This window comes from Nerophis lumbriciformis, linkage group LG35, assembly GCF_033978685.3.
Source record: "Nerophis lumbriciformis linkage group LG35, RoL_Nlum_v2.1, whole genome shotgun sequence".
Classification (NCBI taxonomy): domain Eukaryota; kingdom Metazoa; phylum Chordata; class Actinopteri; order Syngnathiformes; family Syngnathidae; genus Nerophis; species Nerophis lumbriciformis.
In genome coordinates, this window is record NC_084582.2 from 26,131,391 (window position 1) to 26,151,311 (window position 19,921).

Sequence of the window (19,921 nt, forward strand, 5' to 3'; positions counted from 1 at the left end):
CGCCGGTTTGGTGGTGCAGTGTTACTCTCTGATTGTGATGATGTACTCACTGATGTGATTGTACTCACGTGAAAGAGTCATTCAAAAGGGACGCACGCTCAGGGAGACAAAATGACATTTCCATATTCCTTGTTACACACATGCAGGAGTTGCATGACATCCAGGAGGGTGCCTGTCTTGTCAGAACACTAGTTCAAGTTTGAGAGCAAGCTGCAATAAAGGTGGGGCTTTAGTAGTCTGCTAGCTATTAGAGGCGCTATACAGTATTTGAATATTTTACTATTACACAATAACTATAATATAACTATAATAATAATAATTTTTAGAGATGTCCGATAATGGCTTTTTTGCCGATATCCGATATTGTCCAACTCTTAATTACCGATTCCGATATCAACCGATACCGATATATACAGTCGAGGAATTAACACATTATTATGCCTAATTTTGGTGTGATGCCCCGCTGGATGCATTAAACAATGTAACAAGGTTTTCCAAAATAAATCAACTCAAGTTGTGGAAAAAAATGATAACATGGCACTGCCATATTTATTATTGAAGTCACAAAGTGCATTATTTTTTTTAACATGCCTCAAAACAGCAGCTTGGAATTTGGGACATGAGGAGGTTGAGGTGGGGGGGTTGTATTTTGTAGCGTCCCGGAAGAGTTAGTGCTGCAAGGGGTTCTGGGTATTTGTTCTGTTGTGTTTATGTTGTGTTACGGTGCGGATGTTCTCCCGAAATGTGTTTGTCATTCTTGTTTGGTGTGGGTTCACAGTGTGGCGCATATTTGTAACAGTGTTAAAGTTGTTTATACGGCCACCCTCAGTGTGACCTGTATGGCTGTTGACCAAGTATGCCTTGCATTCACCTGTGTGTGTGAAAAGCCGTAGGTATTATGTGACTGGGCCGACACGCAAGGGCAGCGCCTTTAAGGTTTGTTGGCGCTCTCTACTTCTCCCTACGTCCGTGTACCACTCAGTACAGCGGCGTTTTAAAAAGTCATACATTTTACTTTTTGAAACCGATACCGATAGCTTCCGATATTACATTTTAAAGCATTTATCGGCCGATAATATCGGCAGCCCGATATTATCGGACATCTCTAGCAGAAATACAAGAACACACACACACACACATGATCATTTATTATTAATTTAGTTAGATGTATTTATTTTATTATTTCAGCACTGCGTAAATGTATGTAATAAAAATAAAAACATCTGTTTAAATGAGTCCCTTCTTTTGCAGTATAATTTATTTAGCACAGTATTTGTTTTTGTAATCAGCCTAAGCCTTAATTATAATCCTTGTTTAATAACACATGGTTTCATATCATTTGACAAGGTATATCTTTTTAAACTGTAAGTAGGTTAGATGTAATTATTGAACATGATTAAATTCAAGAGTAAGAGTATTAATTCAGCGTTATTATTTGAGTGGGTCCCGGGCCCCTCTGTAGTGGAAAAGTTGGAAAAGGTCAAGAACCACTGGTGTATACACAATGCAAGCACGCTGGTATTCCTGCTATTACTTTGTCTGGCTGAAGTGTGCCGTGGCGAGATGAGTGTTATGTCACTGACATGAGTTCGGAGGGAGGTGAGCAGTATTTAGTCCACCTTTGTAACGCTCGTCAAGGGCAGAATGAACAAATGTAGAGCAGGTACTCTCAGGACAACGTCTGAAATATATATTCATCTATTACCTACCGCTTATTCTGTTCAGGGTCCCAAGGAAGATGGACTGGTCTAATATACAAACAAGCATTCACACACTTATGAACAATTTATAGTCTCAGATTAACCTCAAATATGATAGCTTTATGTCAACTGTGCTGCCCTATGTCTCAATCAGCAGTGTTCTTTATTTCATCATTTTTCACAAAAACAATTTGATTCTATGTAATCATTGTGCCCTCGCAGACATTAATGTAAAAGCTTCTACCGTATTTTTCGGAGTATAAGTCGCACCTGCCGAAAATGCATAATAAAAAAGGAAAAAAACATATATAAGTCGCACTGGAGCCCGGCCAAACTATGAAAAAAACTGTGACTTATAGTCCGAAAAATACGGTACATGGCATGTGTGGTATTTGACAAACTGTTGTACGATGAGACCAACATTATAATAGCCTGCATGAATGTGACCATGACTAAATACAACTGGCAACCTCAAATGTAAGTCATGCAAGTACCGCACAGTAGTACCTCAGTTTTCCTCAGTAATGCGTTCCAAAAGAACTGATGAAAACCGAATCGTGCAAAAACTAAAGCAAATGTTCCGATATAAAAACTGATGTAAATGAAAAAAACACATTTTTGCAAGAATAATTATAGTTTTACATGCAGAAAACAATGTGAAATAATTTGGATAATTGAATATTTAACATACAATATTGTCATGACCACTCATGACTAGGGATGTCCGATAATATCGGACTGCCGATATTATCGGCCCATAAATGCTTTAAAATGTAATATCGGGAATTATCGGTATCGGTTTCATAAAGTAAAATGTATGACTTTTTGAAATGCCGCTGTGTACACGGACGTAGGGAGAGGTACAGAGCGCCAATAAATCTTAAAGGCACTTCCTTTGCGTGCCGGCCCAGTCACATGATATCTACGGCTTTTCATATTCACAAGTCAATGCAAGACATACTTGGTCAACAGCCATACAGGTCACACTGAGGGTGGCCGTATAAACGACTTTAACACTGTTACAAATATGCGCCACACTGTGAACCCACACCAAACAAGAATGACAAACACATTTCGGGAGAACATCCACACCGTAACACAACATAAACACAACAGAACAAATACCCAGAACCCCTTGCAACACTAACTCTTCCGGGACGCTGCAATACACCCCCTCCCCCCCCCCACCTCAACCCCGCCCACCTCAACCTCCTCATAGTCTCTCTCAGGGAGAGCATGTCCCAAATTCCAAGCTGCTGTTTTGAGGCATGTTAAAAAAAAATGCACTTTGTGACTTCAATAATAAATATGGCAGTGCCATGTTGGCATTTTTTTCCATAACTTGAGTTGATTTATTTAGGAAAACCTGGTCACATTGTTTAATGCATCCAGCGGGGCATCACAACAAAATTAGGCATAATAATGTGTTAATTCCACCACTGTATATATCGGTATCGATTGATATCGGTATCGGTAATTAAGATTTGGACAATATCGGAATATCGGATATCGGTAAAAAAGCCATTATCGGACATCTCTACTCATGACAGGTTGGATTTATGTTTATTGATCTTGTATTTTTGGTATTATTTCCTGTCCAGCGCTCTTATTTCTTGTTTTGCTTCCTGTCTGCCCTCATTTCTCAGCCACTCTACCTCTGGTTTATGCGCTAACCCTAATCACTAATCAGGAGGGTCTATCCACCAGCGTCAACTTCCTTGCGATGCTGGTTTGTTGTGGTATTTTCAATGGTGTCCTTTTTGGTTTTTTTTGCCTTGTATCACCCGTGATCTACTGCCGCAGCCATGCTGGTGCTCCCTCCATTGCGTCTGTGATAAAAGGACATTTTACTTGCACGTCGCCTGCTGTCCCTGTATCTTGGGGTCATGCCTACAGCCATCATGTCTTCTACTTTTACTCAACACTTTTTGGCAAACACAGCAATGAGCGGGAGGGAAGCAAAGCTACATGAATCCCACCTTTGTACTTTGCTATGACATACTTGCCAACCTTGAGACCTCCGAATTCGGGAGATGGGGGCGGGGGGTCTATATTGTAGCGTCCCAGAAGAGTTAGTGCTGCAAGGGGTTCTGGGTATTTGTTCTGTTGTGTTACGGTGCGGATGTTCTCCTGAAATGTGTTTGTCATTCTTGTTTGGTGTGGGTTCACAGTGTGGCGCATATTAGTAACAGTGTTAAAGTTGTTTATACGGCCATCCTCAGTGTGACCTGTATGGCTGTTGATCAAGTATGTCTTGCATTAATATATCATGTGACTGGGCCGGCACGCTGTTTGTATGGAGGAAAAGAGGACGTGACGACAGGTTGTAGAGGACGCTAAAGGCAGTGCCTTCAAGGCACGCCCCCAATATTATTGTCCAGGTGGAAATCGGGAGAAATTCGGGAGAATGGTTGCCCCGGGAGATTTTCGGGAGGGGCACTGAAATTCGGGAGTCTCCCGGGAAAATCGGGAGGGTTGGCAAGTATGCTATGAGTTCTTTTTTTTTAACTCAACAATGATCTCTTTTAACAAAGTGCTGACACTTGTGTTGTATCTAAAAATGCACAGACAACAACTGTGTTCTCACCTGACTTATTTGCATAGTTGTATAGATAGATACTTTATTCATCTCCAAGATCTATACATTCATTAAATGATACAATCGGATGCATGGGCTAGACAGCACAACATGTCACACTGTCGAGACTCCACAAGATCACAGCAATAGGCTACAAATTTCAACCTTCTTTAGCCGCAGGGTGGGTTCATTTCAAGTCACATTCAATAAGAAAACACAACAGACTAGGTCACCAGTATTCTTTGTTTGGGCACTCAATTCAGCTGAATGGTTGCAAACTGACTGTTTTTTCCCTTTGTACGTGTACACCGTACACACAACTTGTACACGTAAACCAATAGAATGTAGGGGGTACGAAACTGGAGATCCTGCTGTAATGATCTGGGTTTGCTATAAGAACATTTGGTTGGATTTTTGACACAAAGTAATGACTAGAACATAGAAAATGGACATGTTCAGAGTAGGGCTGTATGTTATACCGGTATTAGTATAGTACCGCGATACTAATAAATCCTATTCGGAACTATACCGCCTCTGAAAAGTACCGGTCCGCCACCCATCACCCCCTCCCCCCGCGCCCACATTGTCGTCACATCATGACATTGCTGGTTTTACGAGCAGACGAGCATGTTTGGCAGCGCACAATCACAGAGTACTTACATACGGACACAGTGTATGGACAGAAAAGGGAGAACGAACACATTTTGGCTTAAAAACTAACGATAAAGGTGAAGTTATAACACTGAAACGCCCTCAGGAAGAGGTGCTTTAAGACATGGCTAGCTAGCTAGCGGCTAAAGTCCAGCCCCAGTCGGGAGTGTTTTCGCTACTTCTAAATGACTCATCCTCGTCTCCATGGTGACAATTAAAGTAAGTTTCTTACAAGTATCATCCCTGCAGGATAAGGAATAGCTAAACATGCTTCACTACACACCGTAGCTCACTGGCATCAAAATGTAAACAAATGCCATTGGTAGATCTACACCTGACATCCACTGTAATGATACCAAGTACAGTAGCGTATCTAGTCGATGCTATTATGATTACGTCGATATTTTTTGGCATCACAACATCTTCTTTCGTTTTTAAAAAAATGTATATTATGTTTATAAACTCAGGAAATATGTACCTGGGCACATGAGCACTTTGAATATGAGCAATTTATGATCCTGTAACTACTTAGTATCGGATTGATACCCAAATTTGTGGTACCATCAAAACTAATGTAAAGTATCAAACAACAGAAGAATAAGTGATTATTACATTTTAACAGAAGTGTAGATAGAACATGTTGAAAGAGAAAGTAAGCAGATATTAACAGTAAATGAACAAGTAGATTAATAATTCATTTTCTACCACTTGTCCTTTATAATTTTGACAAAATAATAGAAGGGAAAATGACACAATATGTTACTGCATACGTCAGCAGGCTAAATTAGAAGCCTTTGTTTGTTTACTTACGAATAAAAGACAAGTTGTATTGTATGTTCACTATCTTATTTAAGGACAATCTTGCAATAAGAAACATATGTTAAATGTACCGTAAGATTTGTTGTTAAAATAAAGTCAATAATGCAATTTTTTGTGGTCCCCTTTATTTAGAAAGGTACCGAAACGTATCGAAATAATTTTGTCTGTAGTTCAGAATTACTTCGCTTCTTTTTTGAATGAATGAATGTTGAGAAAATAGTATGCCTACTAAACACTTTGCACACTCATCGTGCTGGAAAGTTTCAACACAACAAAGTGCTGTATTTTTTGTGCATACCGTATTTTTCGGACTTTAAGTCGCAGTTTTTTTCATAGTTTGGCCGGGGGTGCGACTAATACTCAGGAGCGACTTATGTGCGAAATTATTTCACACATTACCGTAAAATATCAAATAATATTATTTAGCTCATTCACGTAAGAGACTAGACGTATAAGATTTCATGGGATTTAGCGATTAGGAGTGACAGATTGTTTGGTAAACGTATAGCATGTTCTATATGTTATAGTTATTTGAATGACTCTTACCATAATATGTTACGTTAACATACCAGTTGGTTATTTATGCCTCATGTAACGTACACTTTTATTTTAATTTCCCCTCGGGGATTAATAAAGTATTTCTGATTCTGATTCTGATTCAGCCTGTTGTTCACTATTCATTATTTATTTTAAATAGCCTTTCAAATGTCTATTCTTGGTGTTGGGTTTTATCAAATAAATTTCCCCCAAAAATGCGACTTATACTCCAGTGCGACTTATATATGTTTTTTTCCTTCTTTATTATGCATTTTCGGCCGGTGCGACTTATAGTCCGAAAAATATGGTAATCTCCCACTGAATTCTTGTGATACACATTGAATGTGCTTGTATATATTCTGCTTTGAATGTTTATGATGAACTTACTTTTATTCTAATGGTTAGACAGGTCACTGTAAAATAAGTTGCTTTAACTCAGGAGAGTTCATGTAGCATGGAAGGACTAGCAACAAGAAGAATATGGTCCCAAGGACAACAAAAACAAACCTCCATTTCCACTTCACGATACTATCTACAGTCATTCTCAAACTGTAGAACGGGTACCACTAGTGGTACGCGGGGGCTATCTAGTGGTACGCCAAAGAATCGCTTAATTAAATATTGTAATGTAACAGTTTTATTTTCCTACATTCAAAGTCAAACACATTGTTACTGTTCAAACCGTGTGTAATGTTACTTGCTAAATAAAACCTCTGTTTGGTTTTTAATAAATACTTGGACCTATTGCGATACTGTATTGTAATGTTGGTCATTACTGTGGTGCTTGGACAGCCAAGAGTTTTCTGAGGTAGTACTTAATGAAAAGAGTTTGAGAACCTCTGACCTAAACACATGTTTATTCTTTACAATTAATGTGATTCTTCTTTTTCTGTTTTTCTTCAGTGTGTGTTATACTTGTGGTCACTGAAAATCCTCTACCCAAAGACGCTCTTTCTTCTACGGGGGAACCATGAATGTAGACATCTGACAGAATATTTCACCTTCAAACAAGAATGTGAGTTATCCATTCATTTCCTCATCACTTTTACACAACTAATGATTTTTATTTTTTTTTAAACTACTTTTCAATTTGAAGATAGGGCAGAAATTGTTTGGATAATAGTAACGTCAACGGTTATATTTGGGGTTGCACATGCGCACGTGCGCAGCATAGCCCTCTCTATTGCAACCACTACTCCATTCTACATTAATATTTCACAACCTTTCGGAACAGAATGAAACAAAAAGATTCCAAACAAATCCACAGAAGAAAAAAACAAGACGTGTCAGTAAGTTAATGCAATCGCTCCACCTCATGTGATACAGAGAACAACTGGGAAATGACAGCTCTGCTGTAAATATACAGAAAGATGAGACCTTTTTTCTGTGAAATGCATTCTTAAATTAATTCTGTTGGGATCTGGTGCTATAGAAAATAGAATTAAAATCAAATCAAAATTAAATTAACTTTTTTTGGGGGGGGGGGGGTGTGCCCTATTTTTAAACCAGGGCGTCCACTTACGACTAATGTAATAATTTATAAAAAAATATTTTTTTTTGTTTATAATGATAGTCATATGAATTTTGTTCTATTAAATTTATTTATCATTTCTAAATTATATAGTGATGTGATAAAATTAGACTTGAACTTAGACAAACTTTATTGATCCACAAGAGAAATTGTTCCACACAGTAGCTCAGTTACAAAGTGTAAGGAAGGAAAGTATAAAGTAGACTAAAATGTACCGTAGTAGCAATATAAAATATAACATGTATCTAATATTTACATATATACAGTATACAATTTATTATATTATGTATTATTTATTATTTATTATTATATTACATTATTATATTATATTATATTATTATGTAGTATATACAATATATAACTATTCCCAATTACCATGTACAATATTACAGTATATGTAACAGCTGCAGCAAAAAAAGGGCAGCATAAAATAAAGAGTAGATCCAGGAGGAAATATACATTTTAAACAAAGAGACATAGCTAACATGATAAACATTTACAAAAGTAAAAAAAAAAAAAAAATCTGTGGTTCATGGAAGATGATACCATTATTATTGGGGGTGGATGATACCATAGTGACCCAAGTCCATGTATCAAATACTGGTGTCCCCCAAAATGTTGTTTAATAGTGTTTTTAGCTATTTGCTATATTTAAGATGAAGTATTTCGGGTTGGACTACATTCCGATGAACTTTGTAGGAAAACAGCACTAACTTAACGCAAGGGCCGACTTACCATTAGGGCAGGGGGCCCCAAGATTTCCAGACATTTGTCTCACAAAACCGATGAATAAAGTTTTTGTAATATTTGAAACATGTATGGTCATGTTTGTGTTAATCAATGTGCTTAAAAACACAGTACATCAAAAATGCTTAATCAATTATGATCATTTCGACAGCTCCTCCCTCCCGTCTCACGCTAAGTCACTGCACATGTGCAGACTTGATTCAGGAAGACGTTCTGGTTCGGATGAGTTTACCCAAGTGAAGAGGAGAAGGCGAGAAGTAAACAAAGTCACTAGTCACTCCTTCCAAAACGACCACACCGTTAAAAGCTCTCTTTTTTTCACACCAGTCAAACACTTTTCCAGCCTTCACAATAATAACATCCGGTCAGACTCTGCTAACCAAAAAAATGACTTACACTCTACTAAATGTTGATTAATGTTCCTATCAGTTACAGTAAAAGTGTTGTGATCAATGATACTGTGCACACGGCTCACCAAGCTTTAAAATGTAACTTGCTATGTAGTTACTATGACCAGGTTTTGTTATGTGGAGGGTAACTAGATAACTAAATACGCCCCTGCTTTCTATTTTCAACTTAGTCTTAACCTCTTAAGGCCCAAGCTGTTTGTTTACATGGTTTTTTTTGTTTTTCTCTTTGCTATTTGGGCTTATTGGACCCTAATTAGAATAAACACTAAAAATCATATTTTAATATGATGTACTTAGTCCATAAGTGCACAAACGTGTACTTCATGTGTAGTGACATGCAAATTTTTATTTTTACACTTTTTATTCCAAATTCCATTGTATGTTATACTCTTCTGACCAATGTTCCCTCTAAGAAGCGCGCCTGTGCAATTGTGCACTGCTCAAGCGTCCTCTGCGCACGGCAAATCTATACCACGCACAAAATCAAATAAAAAAATAAGCGCATAACAATTTTCGACACGACACGGACACGACAGAGAAAACAGTTTTCGTCATCATTGTTCAAATATTGTAATGTCTTTCGAGACGCTTTGAGGACATGAATTCCATCGATCACTTTACTGAGCAAAACTCTTTATTGTCGGCCATAAAACATCACCAAAACATTAGTAAAAAAATTATATCTAGCAAAACTGGTCATTTTCTGCAGTACAAACCAGACCAAAACCAACTTTGTTATATCAACAGCAGCCGCTCGCTCTTTCTCACTTGCGCCAACACATACACATATGGCACTTAGCCAGTGATGCGTTTACAGCCACACAAAAAGTCGGACAACTCCAACACCACACATAAAGTGTCATTCCAGGTCGTTACACTATGATTTACCAATCAAATGTGTGCTTATTATTGTGTCATTTACTAGGAATCTTAATTTATAAATATTAATCATGAAATGCTGTTAGTATATTAAATAAACACTAATACAAATATATTTTTTACAAACAGGAAGTTGCAGGAATGTACACATGATCCCATTCTTACATCTCATTGTGCAACATGTGAATGTTTTAATGGGAACTAAATGCAATGTCTGAAAGGGGTACAAATTATTTCCAAAGCAGGACCTCCACCCAGACAAACAATACAAGTACACAGTTCATGAAAACAATATTTTTTGTTATTGTCATTGTAAGTGGGCCTAAACACTTATATTAGAAAATAACCTCATGGAAATGACTGCTGTCATAAGAGAATGTTGTCTGTCTATCTGTGTTGGCCCTGCGATGAGGTGGGGACTTGTCCAGGGTGTACCCCGCCTTCCACCCCAATGCAGCTGAGATAGGCTCCAGCACCTCCCGCGACCCCGAAAGGGCCAAGCGGTAGAAAATGGATGGATGGATGGAGATTGAACTTGTTATTTAGTCAGGTTTGGGACAGGTGTGCTGCTGGTGTAGCCACAGTGTGCACGTCTAATGTTGCTCACATGGGCTCCACTGAATGCTAAGGGAGTTTTTGCGTTTGCTCACACACATGAACAATTTGAGGGAACATTGCTTCTGACACCACCAGATAGCAGTATAAGTGTCCATATGTCGGCATAAGACCCCAATTCAGTAGTGTACACAATTTTGGAAATAAGAGCTAAAAGGTGCTTTCCACGCATGTGGCCACTAAGGCCTTTAGAGGTTAAGGAAATACTGCCAGATCAGCAAAAATGTTTTATGTAATGAATCTCTCCATTACGAATACAATTGCTATTAGGGTTGTACTGGTATTAGTATAGTACCGCGATACTAATGAATAATGTTCGGTACTATACCGCCTCTGAAAAGTACCGGTCTGCTTTTTTGTGGTCCCCTTTATTTAGAAAAGTACCAAATAGTATCGAAATAATGTTGGTACCGGTACCGGTACCAAATATTGGTATCGGGACAACACTAATTGCTATTGAAATTTGTGATTTTGGTCATATCAATTTCCGTGTTAGATGTCTTTTCTCTTCCTTCTCATTCTTGTATGGCATTCCCGACTAGCCTGAGAAGAGCGCTGCCTACCAGAGAGTTCTGTCCGAGAGAGTTGGTGATTAGCAGTAAATTAATTTGGCCGTCAATGATTGGCTCGGGGACTTCTTCCTTTGTGTCTGATTGGCCAAGGGACGAGGACGCTAATTTCCCCTGATGCTCTTGGCGAATGGTGGTCGCCCTCAATTACCATCTGCTGCATGCGTTGTGTGTGTGTGTGTGTGTGTGTGTGTGTGTGTGTGTGTGTGTGTGTGTGTGTGTGTGTGTGTGTGTGTGTGTGTGTGTGTGTGTGTGTGTGTGTGTGTGAGTGAGAGAGCAAAAGAGAGTTGACACCTGGCAATAATGATCTCTTGTTGTACACAAAGCAGATGGAGAGGTTGACAATGACACCCCTTGCAGACACACACTCGTACATCCTCATATTTCCCTCACTGTACAATTATTCTCACCTTTTTGCGTACATTTTACAGTCTCTCTTCTCTTTCATCACCTTCTCCAAATGCCCTCCTTCTCTCTTCATGAAATCATTATCCCGCTTCTCTCTCATCCAAAATCCCCCCCTTCTTTATTTTCCTTCTATCTTTTTTCCCTTTCAGCTATTTTAATCCCATGATGTTGTTTTGTGTTGGATGCATTGCAAGTGTCCGTCTGTGTGTAATGTTCTTTCAAGATGCGTCCTGCTGGATGTCTTGACTGTTATCGCTGCCAAATGAAAGGAGGTTTTTTTTGTGTATAGAACAAAACAATCTGCTTCACAGTTTCTCTATTCTGCTTCATGCTCATATCTGGGCCACTTTTTAGTACAGTCTTTGAAAGCCTACATGCAAAACTAGAGATGTCCGATATCGGACGATAAATGCGTTAAATGTAATATCGGAAATTATCGGTATCGTTTTTTTATTATCGGTATCGGTTTTAAAAAATATATATATATATTTTTATTTTTTATTAAATCAACATAAAAAACACAAGATACACTTACAATTAGTGCACCAACCCAAAAAACCTTCCTCCCCTATTTACACTCATTCACACAAAAGGGTTGTTTCTTTCTGTTATTAATATTCTGGTTCCTACATTATATATCAATAAATATCAATATATATCGGATACAATCCGTAAGCACACATTATTGTGCGTGCTGCTGGTCCACTAATAGTACTAACCTTTAACAGTTAATTTTACTAATTTTCATTAATTACTAGTTTCAATGTAACTGTTTTTATATTGTTTTACTTTCTTTTTTATTCAAGAAAATGTTTTTAATTTATTTATTTTATTTTATTTTATTAAAAATTTTTTAAAGTACCTTATCTTCACCATACCTGGTTGTCCAAATTAGGCATAATATTGTGTTAATTCCACCACTGTATATATCAGTTGATATCGGTATCGGTTGATATCGCTATCGGTAATTAAAGAGTTGGACAATATCGGAATATCGGATATCGGCAAAAAGTCATTATCGGACATCCCTATGCAAAACCTATTCCATTCCATATTTTTATGTATCCATTCGTGTTTGATTCTGTTAAAAATGTGGTAAATTGACTCCAATATTTCTCAGATTCTTCAATTTAAAGTTAAAGTTAAAGTACCAATGATTGTCACACACACACTCGGTGTGGTGAAATTTGTCCTCTGCATTTGACCCATCCCCTTGATCACCCCCTGGGAGGTGAGGGGAGCAGTGAGCAGCAGAGGTGCCGCGCCCGGGAATAATTTTTGGTGATTTAACCCCCAATTCCAACCCTTGATGCTGAGTGCCAAGCAGGGAGGTAATGGGTCCCATTTTTATAGTCTTTGGTATGACTCGGCCGGGGTTTGAACTCACAACCTACCAATCTCAGGGCGGACACTCTAACCACGAGGCCACTGAGTAGTATGTTTGTAGTCTAATATGACACATCTGCTCTTGCCACTTAACAAAGCACAGTTTGAAAAGTTATAGAAAGTTATATGGTTTAAACTGATAATGATGCCAAAAAACATAAAAATAGATGGGAAGTCCTCAAATGCTTATATTGAAAATGTAATTTTAGATGGATTATATTAGGGGTGTAACGGTACACAAAAATTTCGGTTCGGTACGTACCTCGGTTTACAGGTCACGGTTCGGTTCATTTTCGGTACAGTAAGAAAACAACAAAATATAAATGTTTTGTTATTTATTTACCAAATTTGTAAACAATGGCTTTATCCTTTTAACATTGGGAACATAATAACAATAATTCTGCCCATGTTAATCAACATTAAACTGCCTCAAGTTGTTGCTCAGATTAAATAAAATGACAAAACTTTTCTTCTATATATAAAAAGTGCAACATTAAACAGTTTCAAGTCAACTTATCATGCTTAATTTATTACAGCATTTGGGAAGCCCGTAGTTGATTTTTATTATGTAAATGTTATATTTTTATCAACATGTGATAGCAGGGACCCTGCTATTCAAAACTAGGCTGCTGCATTTCTAATGATTAATGTAACTATAGCTGAAAAAATGGTACAACAGCAATAGGAGAGACTATTCATCCCTGAACACCATGGAGTTCATGTAGGCTTAATGATGCAATTACATTATTATATCAACTATCAGAGACAGAAACTCTTCATTTAACATAATGTCCTTTTTTGCTGCTTCAACACAGCTCAATCAACACAGAAAAAGGTAAAGTGAAATAACAGACAGACAGGGCTTTGCTGTCCGTAACACATATACACACACACACGCACACACCGCAAAATGAGCAAACGTTACGCTAAAAGCGAATTAGCCTTCACCTCAAGCCAGGACTGCGAGCGAGCTGCGCTGCCTTTTATATTTCTAGAACGTCAACGGGCTCATAGTGATGTTACTAGTAGTTGACTGGGAGGTGTTTATTATAATTTGGGGAGAGTCCGCTGCCTGATGCTTACCTGCTAAACGCTAAGCACTGACTACATGCGCTCTGAATACGCACTGCTGATTGGCTGTTACCGCTCTGTTTGTAACCAATCAGATGGTTGTGTGGGTGGGACAATGCTGGGTGCTGTGTAGAGTACTGACAGAAACAGAGGCAGAAGGAAACGGAGGCGGCTACTTAATATGTTTGTGTGGAAACTCGTTCGGTAGACCTTCGAACCGAACCGAAACCCCCGTACCGAAACGGTTCAATACAAATACACGTACCGTTATACCCCTAAATTATATGCAATCTGTTGTTGTGTTCCCTAATTTGAGTTTACATATCTGAAGGCAGCACGGTGGACAGGGGTTAGTGCGTCTGCCTCACAATACAAAGGTTAGGGTTAGGGTTAGGGTTAGGGTTACAATACAAAGGTCCTGGGTTCGATCCTGCGCTCGGGATCTTTCTGTGTGGAGTTTGCATGTTCTCCCCGTGACTGCGTGGGTTCCCACCGGGTACTCCGGCTTCCTCCCACTTCCAAAGACATGCACCTGGGGATAGGTTGATTGGCAACACTAAATTGGCCCTAGTGTGTGAATGTGAGTGTGAATGTTGTCTGTCTATCTGTGTTGGCCCTGCGATGAGGTGGCGACTTGTCCAGGGTGTACCCCGCCTTCCGCCCGATTGTAGCTGAGATAGGCTCCAGCACCCCTCGCGATCCCGAAAGGGATAAGCGGTAGGAAATGGATGGATGGATGGATGGATAAATGAAGGTGTGTGTTGCTGAGCCCGACCTGGACATAATCTGGACTGAACCTGGTTTTAAGAACCCTTTAAACAATCTAATTTCATTGACAACCTGGTCTGGTGAAGATAATAATGTCCTTTATTTAAAAAAAATAAAAAATAAATAAATAAAAAACATTTTCTTGAACAAAAAAGAAATTAGAATAAAATAAAATGAGTTACTTAGAAACTAGTAATTAATGAAAATGAGTCAAATTAACTGTTAAAGGTTAGTACTATTAGTGGACCAGCAGCACACACAATCATGTGTGCTTACGGACTGTATCCCTTGCAGACTGTATTGATATATATTGATATATAATGTAGGAACCAGAATATTAATAACAGAAGGAAACAACCCTTTTGTGTGAATGAGTGAGAATGAGTGTAAATAATAATTGCCTGCTCAGTGGCCTTGTTGTTTTGATTGATTGATTGATTGATTGATTGAAACTTTTATTAGTAGATTGCACAGTGCAGTACATATTCCGTACAATTGACCACTAAATGGTAACACCCGAATACATTTTTCAACTTGTTTAAGTCAGGGTCCACGTAAATCGGTACAAATATATTCTATCATCATAATACAGTCATCACACAAGTTAATCATCAGAGTATATACATTGAATTATTTACATTATTTACAATCTGGGGGGTGGGATGAGGAGGGTTTGGTTGATATCAGCACTTGAGTCATCAACAATTGCATCATCAGAGAAATGGACATAGGTCTGACTTGGTAGGATATGTACAGCAAGCAGAGAACATAGTGAGTTCAGATAGCATAAGAACAAGTATATACATTAGAAATACATTTGATTATTTACATTTGGTTATTTACAATCCGGGGAGGTGGGATGTGGAAGGGGGGAGGGTGTTAGTCAAGGGTTAAAGTTGTCTGGAGGTGTTGTTTTAGTGCGGTTTTGAAGGAGGATAGAGATGCCCTTTCTTTTACACCTGTTGGGAGTGCATTCCATATTGATGTGGCATAGAAGGAGAATGAGTTAAGACCTTTGTTAGATCGGAATCTGGGTTTAACGTGGTTTGTGGCGCTCCCCCTGGTGTTGTGGTTATGGCGGTCATTTATGTTATGGAAGTAGTTTGACATGTACTTCGGTATCAGGAAGGTGTAGCGGATTTTATAGACTAGTTAAAGTGTTAGAGTGTTAGAGTTAGAGTTGTCCGCCCTAAGATCGGTAGGCCGAGTCATACCAAAGGCTATAAAAATGGCACTCAAGGGCTGGAATTGGGGGTTAAATCACCAAAATGATTCCTGAGCGTGGCCACCACTGCTGCTCACTGCTCTCCTCACCTTCCAGGGGGTGGCACAAGGGGATGGGTCAAATGCAGAGAGTAATTTCACCACACCTAGTGTGTGTGTGACTATCAGTGGTACTTAAACTTTAGTTCAAATATATAATTGTTATTGTCACACTGCCATCCTGTTTTAGTCTGATTATAATTGTGATAAAAATGTAATCATTGAAAATGTATCAGTATCGGCATTGATATGACTAATATTGGCATTGGATTGACACCCATATTTGTAGTATCACCCAAAACTAATGTAAAGTATCCTAACAACAGAAGAATAAGTGCTTATTACATTTACATTTTGACACAAGTGTATATATAACCATGCTACAACAGAAAAGAGATATCAACATAAATTAACAAGTAGATTGATAATAGTTTTGACAAAATAATACAACCGAAAATGCTTCTTTTGTCATTTATATACTAAATAATATATATATATATATATATATATATATATATATATATATATATATATATATATATATATATATATATATATAGGTAATCTCACAATATCACAATATAGATTTTAGACCATATCGCCCATCCCTACTGAGTGGGTGTGGTCGGTAGAGCAGACTGCCGAATACAAGAGTTTAGCCCAAGAGGAGAAGAATGCAGATTTACCCGGTACACAACTTGAAATTTATGGAGTGTTTAAATAAAAACAACTTATTATAGTGCCTCACTGGGAATCATTATCAGTTTAAAAGCCCCTGAAGTGATCAGAATAGGACCCCTTTAAGTGTGACGACGGAGAAAAAGTATTACTTAAAAAAAACACAATTCTTTTTTTCTCCAAATGACCTCCAGGTAAGATCAAGTATTCGGAGCAGGTGTATGATTCCTGCATGGAGGCGTTTGACTGCCTGCCTCTAGCAGCCCTGATGAACCAGCAGTTTCTCTGTGTGCATGGAGGCCTTTCACCAGAGATCCACACACTAGATGACATCAAGAAGGTACACACACAACCTGACTCTGCCTTATTGTGTCAAATCTTGCAATTTTCAAGAAAAAAGACAGGAATTGAATCATCAAATGAGGGGCTATAGTGCCGTTGAACTGTTGAGGGACTTAATGATGGCTGAGGCGGAGGCAGGAAGGCACCTGCGTTAGCGCGAATGCACAAAATGCACTGACAGTCATTAGTCATCATCCTGTCCTGTTGTGATGTTGCATTTCATGCGTCACACCAGATGTCGTCATGCATCAAATGATCTCTTTGTGAGTTGTTGCGTTGCTGGGTTCTGACAGAGCCAGACTATCATAAGTCTTGGCAGAAGTGTACTCATTTTTTTGTATAACATTTCATTTACATTTCTGATAGTATGAAAGTACTTCATGATGAATTCGGTATATGCATAATTGTCATGTTTTATGCACAGTATCATCTGCTCACTTTGAAGCTATGCAAAATATATTTGCTGCATTCATTTTGAAGGATAATCACAAGTAATTTATAAAAAGAACATTGCCGAGTTTGCAGATAGGTTGAATTATAGCTACGACTAAAGATGATACTACAGCAGCAGCTGTGTCCAAAGTGTGGCCGTGGGGACATTTTTGGCTCACAGCTGGTTTATTATTGGTCCCCATCACATTCTAAAAATAAGTAAATATCCATTATTATTTATATCGGTTCAATATCAGCAAAAAAAAAATAAAAAATTGCATCGGATGATATTGGCTTGCATCTAAAATCTCCGATATAATCGCCGCTACAAGCAGTCCTGTAACATGTTTATTTGTGCAAAGTTGGGCAGCCAGTTAACATCTAATTGTCCTCCAAAAAGCACACAAGGTTGGTATTTTCTTGTAATTTAGTCAAGTCATTTATACTTCGAGCTAGCAGCTACACAACAGCTAAGCACACAATACCACACGAGCTAGACATGCGTAATAAGTGTCCCTGATTGAACAACACTGCAGTCTAAAACACAACATTTGTTAATGTAAACAAGTATCAAATATTTATAGTTGCATATCACTTACAGGTAAAAAGTCTCCGAGGCAGAAGCATATTAGAAAGTGTCCGGTAACAAACATGTCCGCATCATTCAACTTCCTGCATTATGAACTTCATTTAATGGGTTAGAACAGGGGTCGGCAACCCGCGGCTCTAGAGCCGCATGCTGCGGCTCTTTAGCGCCGCCCTAGTGGCTCTCTGAAGCTTTTTAAAAAATTTAGGAAAAATGGCAAAAGATGAGGGGGAAAAAACATTATTTTTTGTTTTAATATGGTTTCTGTAGGAGGACAAACATGACACAAGCCTCCCTAATTGTTACAAAGCACACTGTTTATATTAAACATGCTTCACTGATTAGAGTATTTGGCTAGCGCCGCTTTGTCCTACTAATTTTGGCGGTCCTTGAACTCACCGTAGTTTGTTTACATGTATATCTTTCTCCGACTTTCTAGGACGTGTTTTATGCCACTTCTTTTTCTGTCTCATTTTGTCCACCAAACTTTTAACGTTGTGCATGAAAGGTGAGTTTTGTTGATGTTATTGACTTGTGTGGAGTGCTAATCAGACATATTTGGTCACTGCATGACTGCAAGCTAATCAATACTAACATGCTATTTAGGCTAGCTATATGTACATATTGCATGATTATGCCTAATTTGTAGCTATATTTGAGGTCATTTAGTTTCCTTTAAGTCCTCTTAATTCAATTTATATCTCATGACACACTATCTGTATGTAGTATGGCTTTTCATTTTTTGCGGCTCCAGACAGATTTGTTTTTGTATTTTTGGTCCAATATGGCTCTTTCAACATTTTGGGTTGCCGACCCCTGGACTAGAATAATCTAGGGGGCTCTCATAATACCGTTAGATGCATTTAGAAGGTGGTACACAGTTTTTTATGCTCTAGCTATGGAATTATAATGAATTTATGGAAATTAATTTATTGGAACCAATTAACAGCAATAAAAAAGAAACTTACTTTTTACACAAAAATAATTAAGGTAATTTTGAACTAAAAAAAAAGAAGATCAATATCAAACTCTTATTAAAGTGCAGTATTTCAGAACATATTTTGATGTCTATACAGTCGTGGTCAAAAGTTTACATACACTTGTAAAGAACATAATGTCATGGCTGTCTTGAGTTTCCAATAATTTCTACAACTCTTATTTTTTTGTGATAGAGTGATTGGAGCACATACTTGTTGGTCACAAAAAACATTCATGAAGTTTGGTTCTTTTATGAATTTATTATGGGTCTACTGAAAATGTGACTAAATCTGCTGGGTCAAAAGTATACATACAGCAATGTTAATATTTGGTTGCATGTCCCTTGGCAAGTTTCACTGCAAAAAGGCGCTTTTGGTAGCCATCCACAAGCTTCTGGCAAGCTTCTGGTTGAATGTTTGACCACTCTTATTGACAAAATCGGTGCAGTTCAGCTAAATTTGTTGGTTTTCTGACATGGATTTATTTCTTTCCATTCTAAAACCTTAATTCTAGCCTGATGTAGCCATTCCTTTACCACTTTTGACGTGTGTTTGGGGTCATTGTCCTGTTGGAACACCCAACTGCGCCCAAGACTGATAATTTTAGGTTGTCCTGAAGAATTTGGAGGTAATCCTCCTTTTTCATTGTCCCATTTACTCTCTGTAAAGCACCAGTCCCATTGGCAGCAAAACAGGCCCAGAGCATAACACTACCACCACCATGCCTGACAGTAAGGATTGCTGTTCCTTGGATTAAAGGCCTCCCCTTTTCTCCTCCAAACATATTGCTGGGTATTGTGGCCAAACAGATACATTTTTGCTTCATCTGACATCACATGGACAAAGATAAGACCTTATGGAGGAAAGTTCTGTGGTCAGATGAAACAAAAATTAAGCAGTTTGGTCACAATACCCAGCAATATGTTTGGAGGAGAAAAAGTGAGGCCTTTAATCCCAGGATTCGGTCACATTTT

General features: G+C 38.2%; 1 protein-coding gene across 2 annotated transcripts in view; it reads left to right on the plus strand.

Annotated features, from left to right (window-relative positions):
• LOC133575429 (protein phosphatase 3 catalytic subunit alpha-like) overlaps positions 1-19,921 on the plus strand; it is a 144,095-nt gene that overhangs the window by 94,106 nt on the left and 30,068 nt on the right. For both annotated transcript variants that reach the window (XM_061928160.2, XM_061928159.2), the window contains exons 4-5: positions 7,189-7,300; positions 16,805-16,950. In XM_061928160.2, the coding sequence (XP_061784144.1) occupies positions 7,189-7,300; positions 16,805-16,950 (258 nt within the window). The remainder of the gene's footprint in view (positions 1-7,188; positions 7,301-16,804; positions 16,951-19,921) is intronic.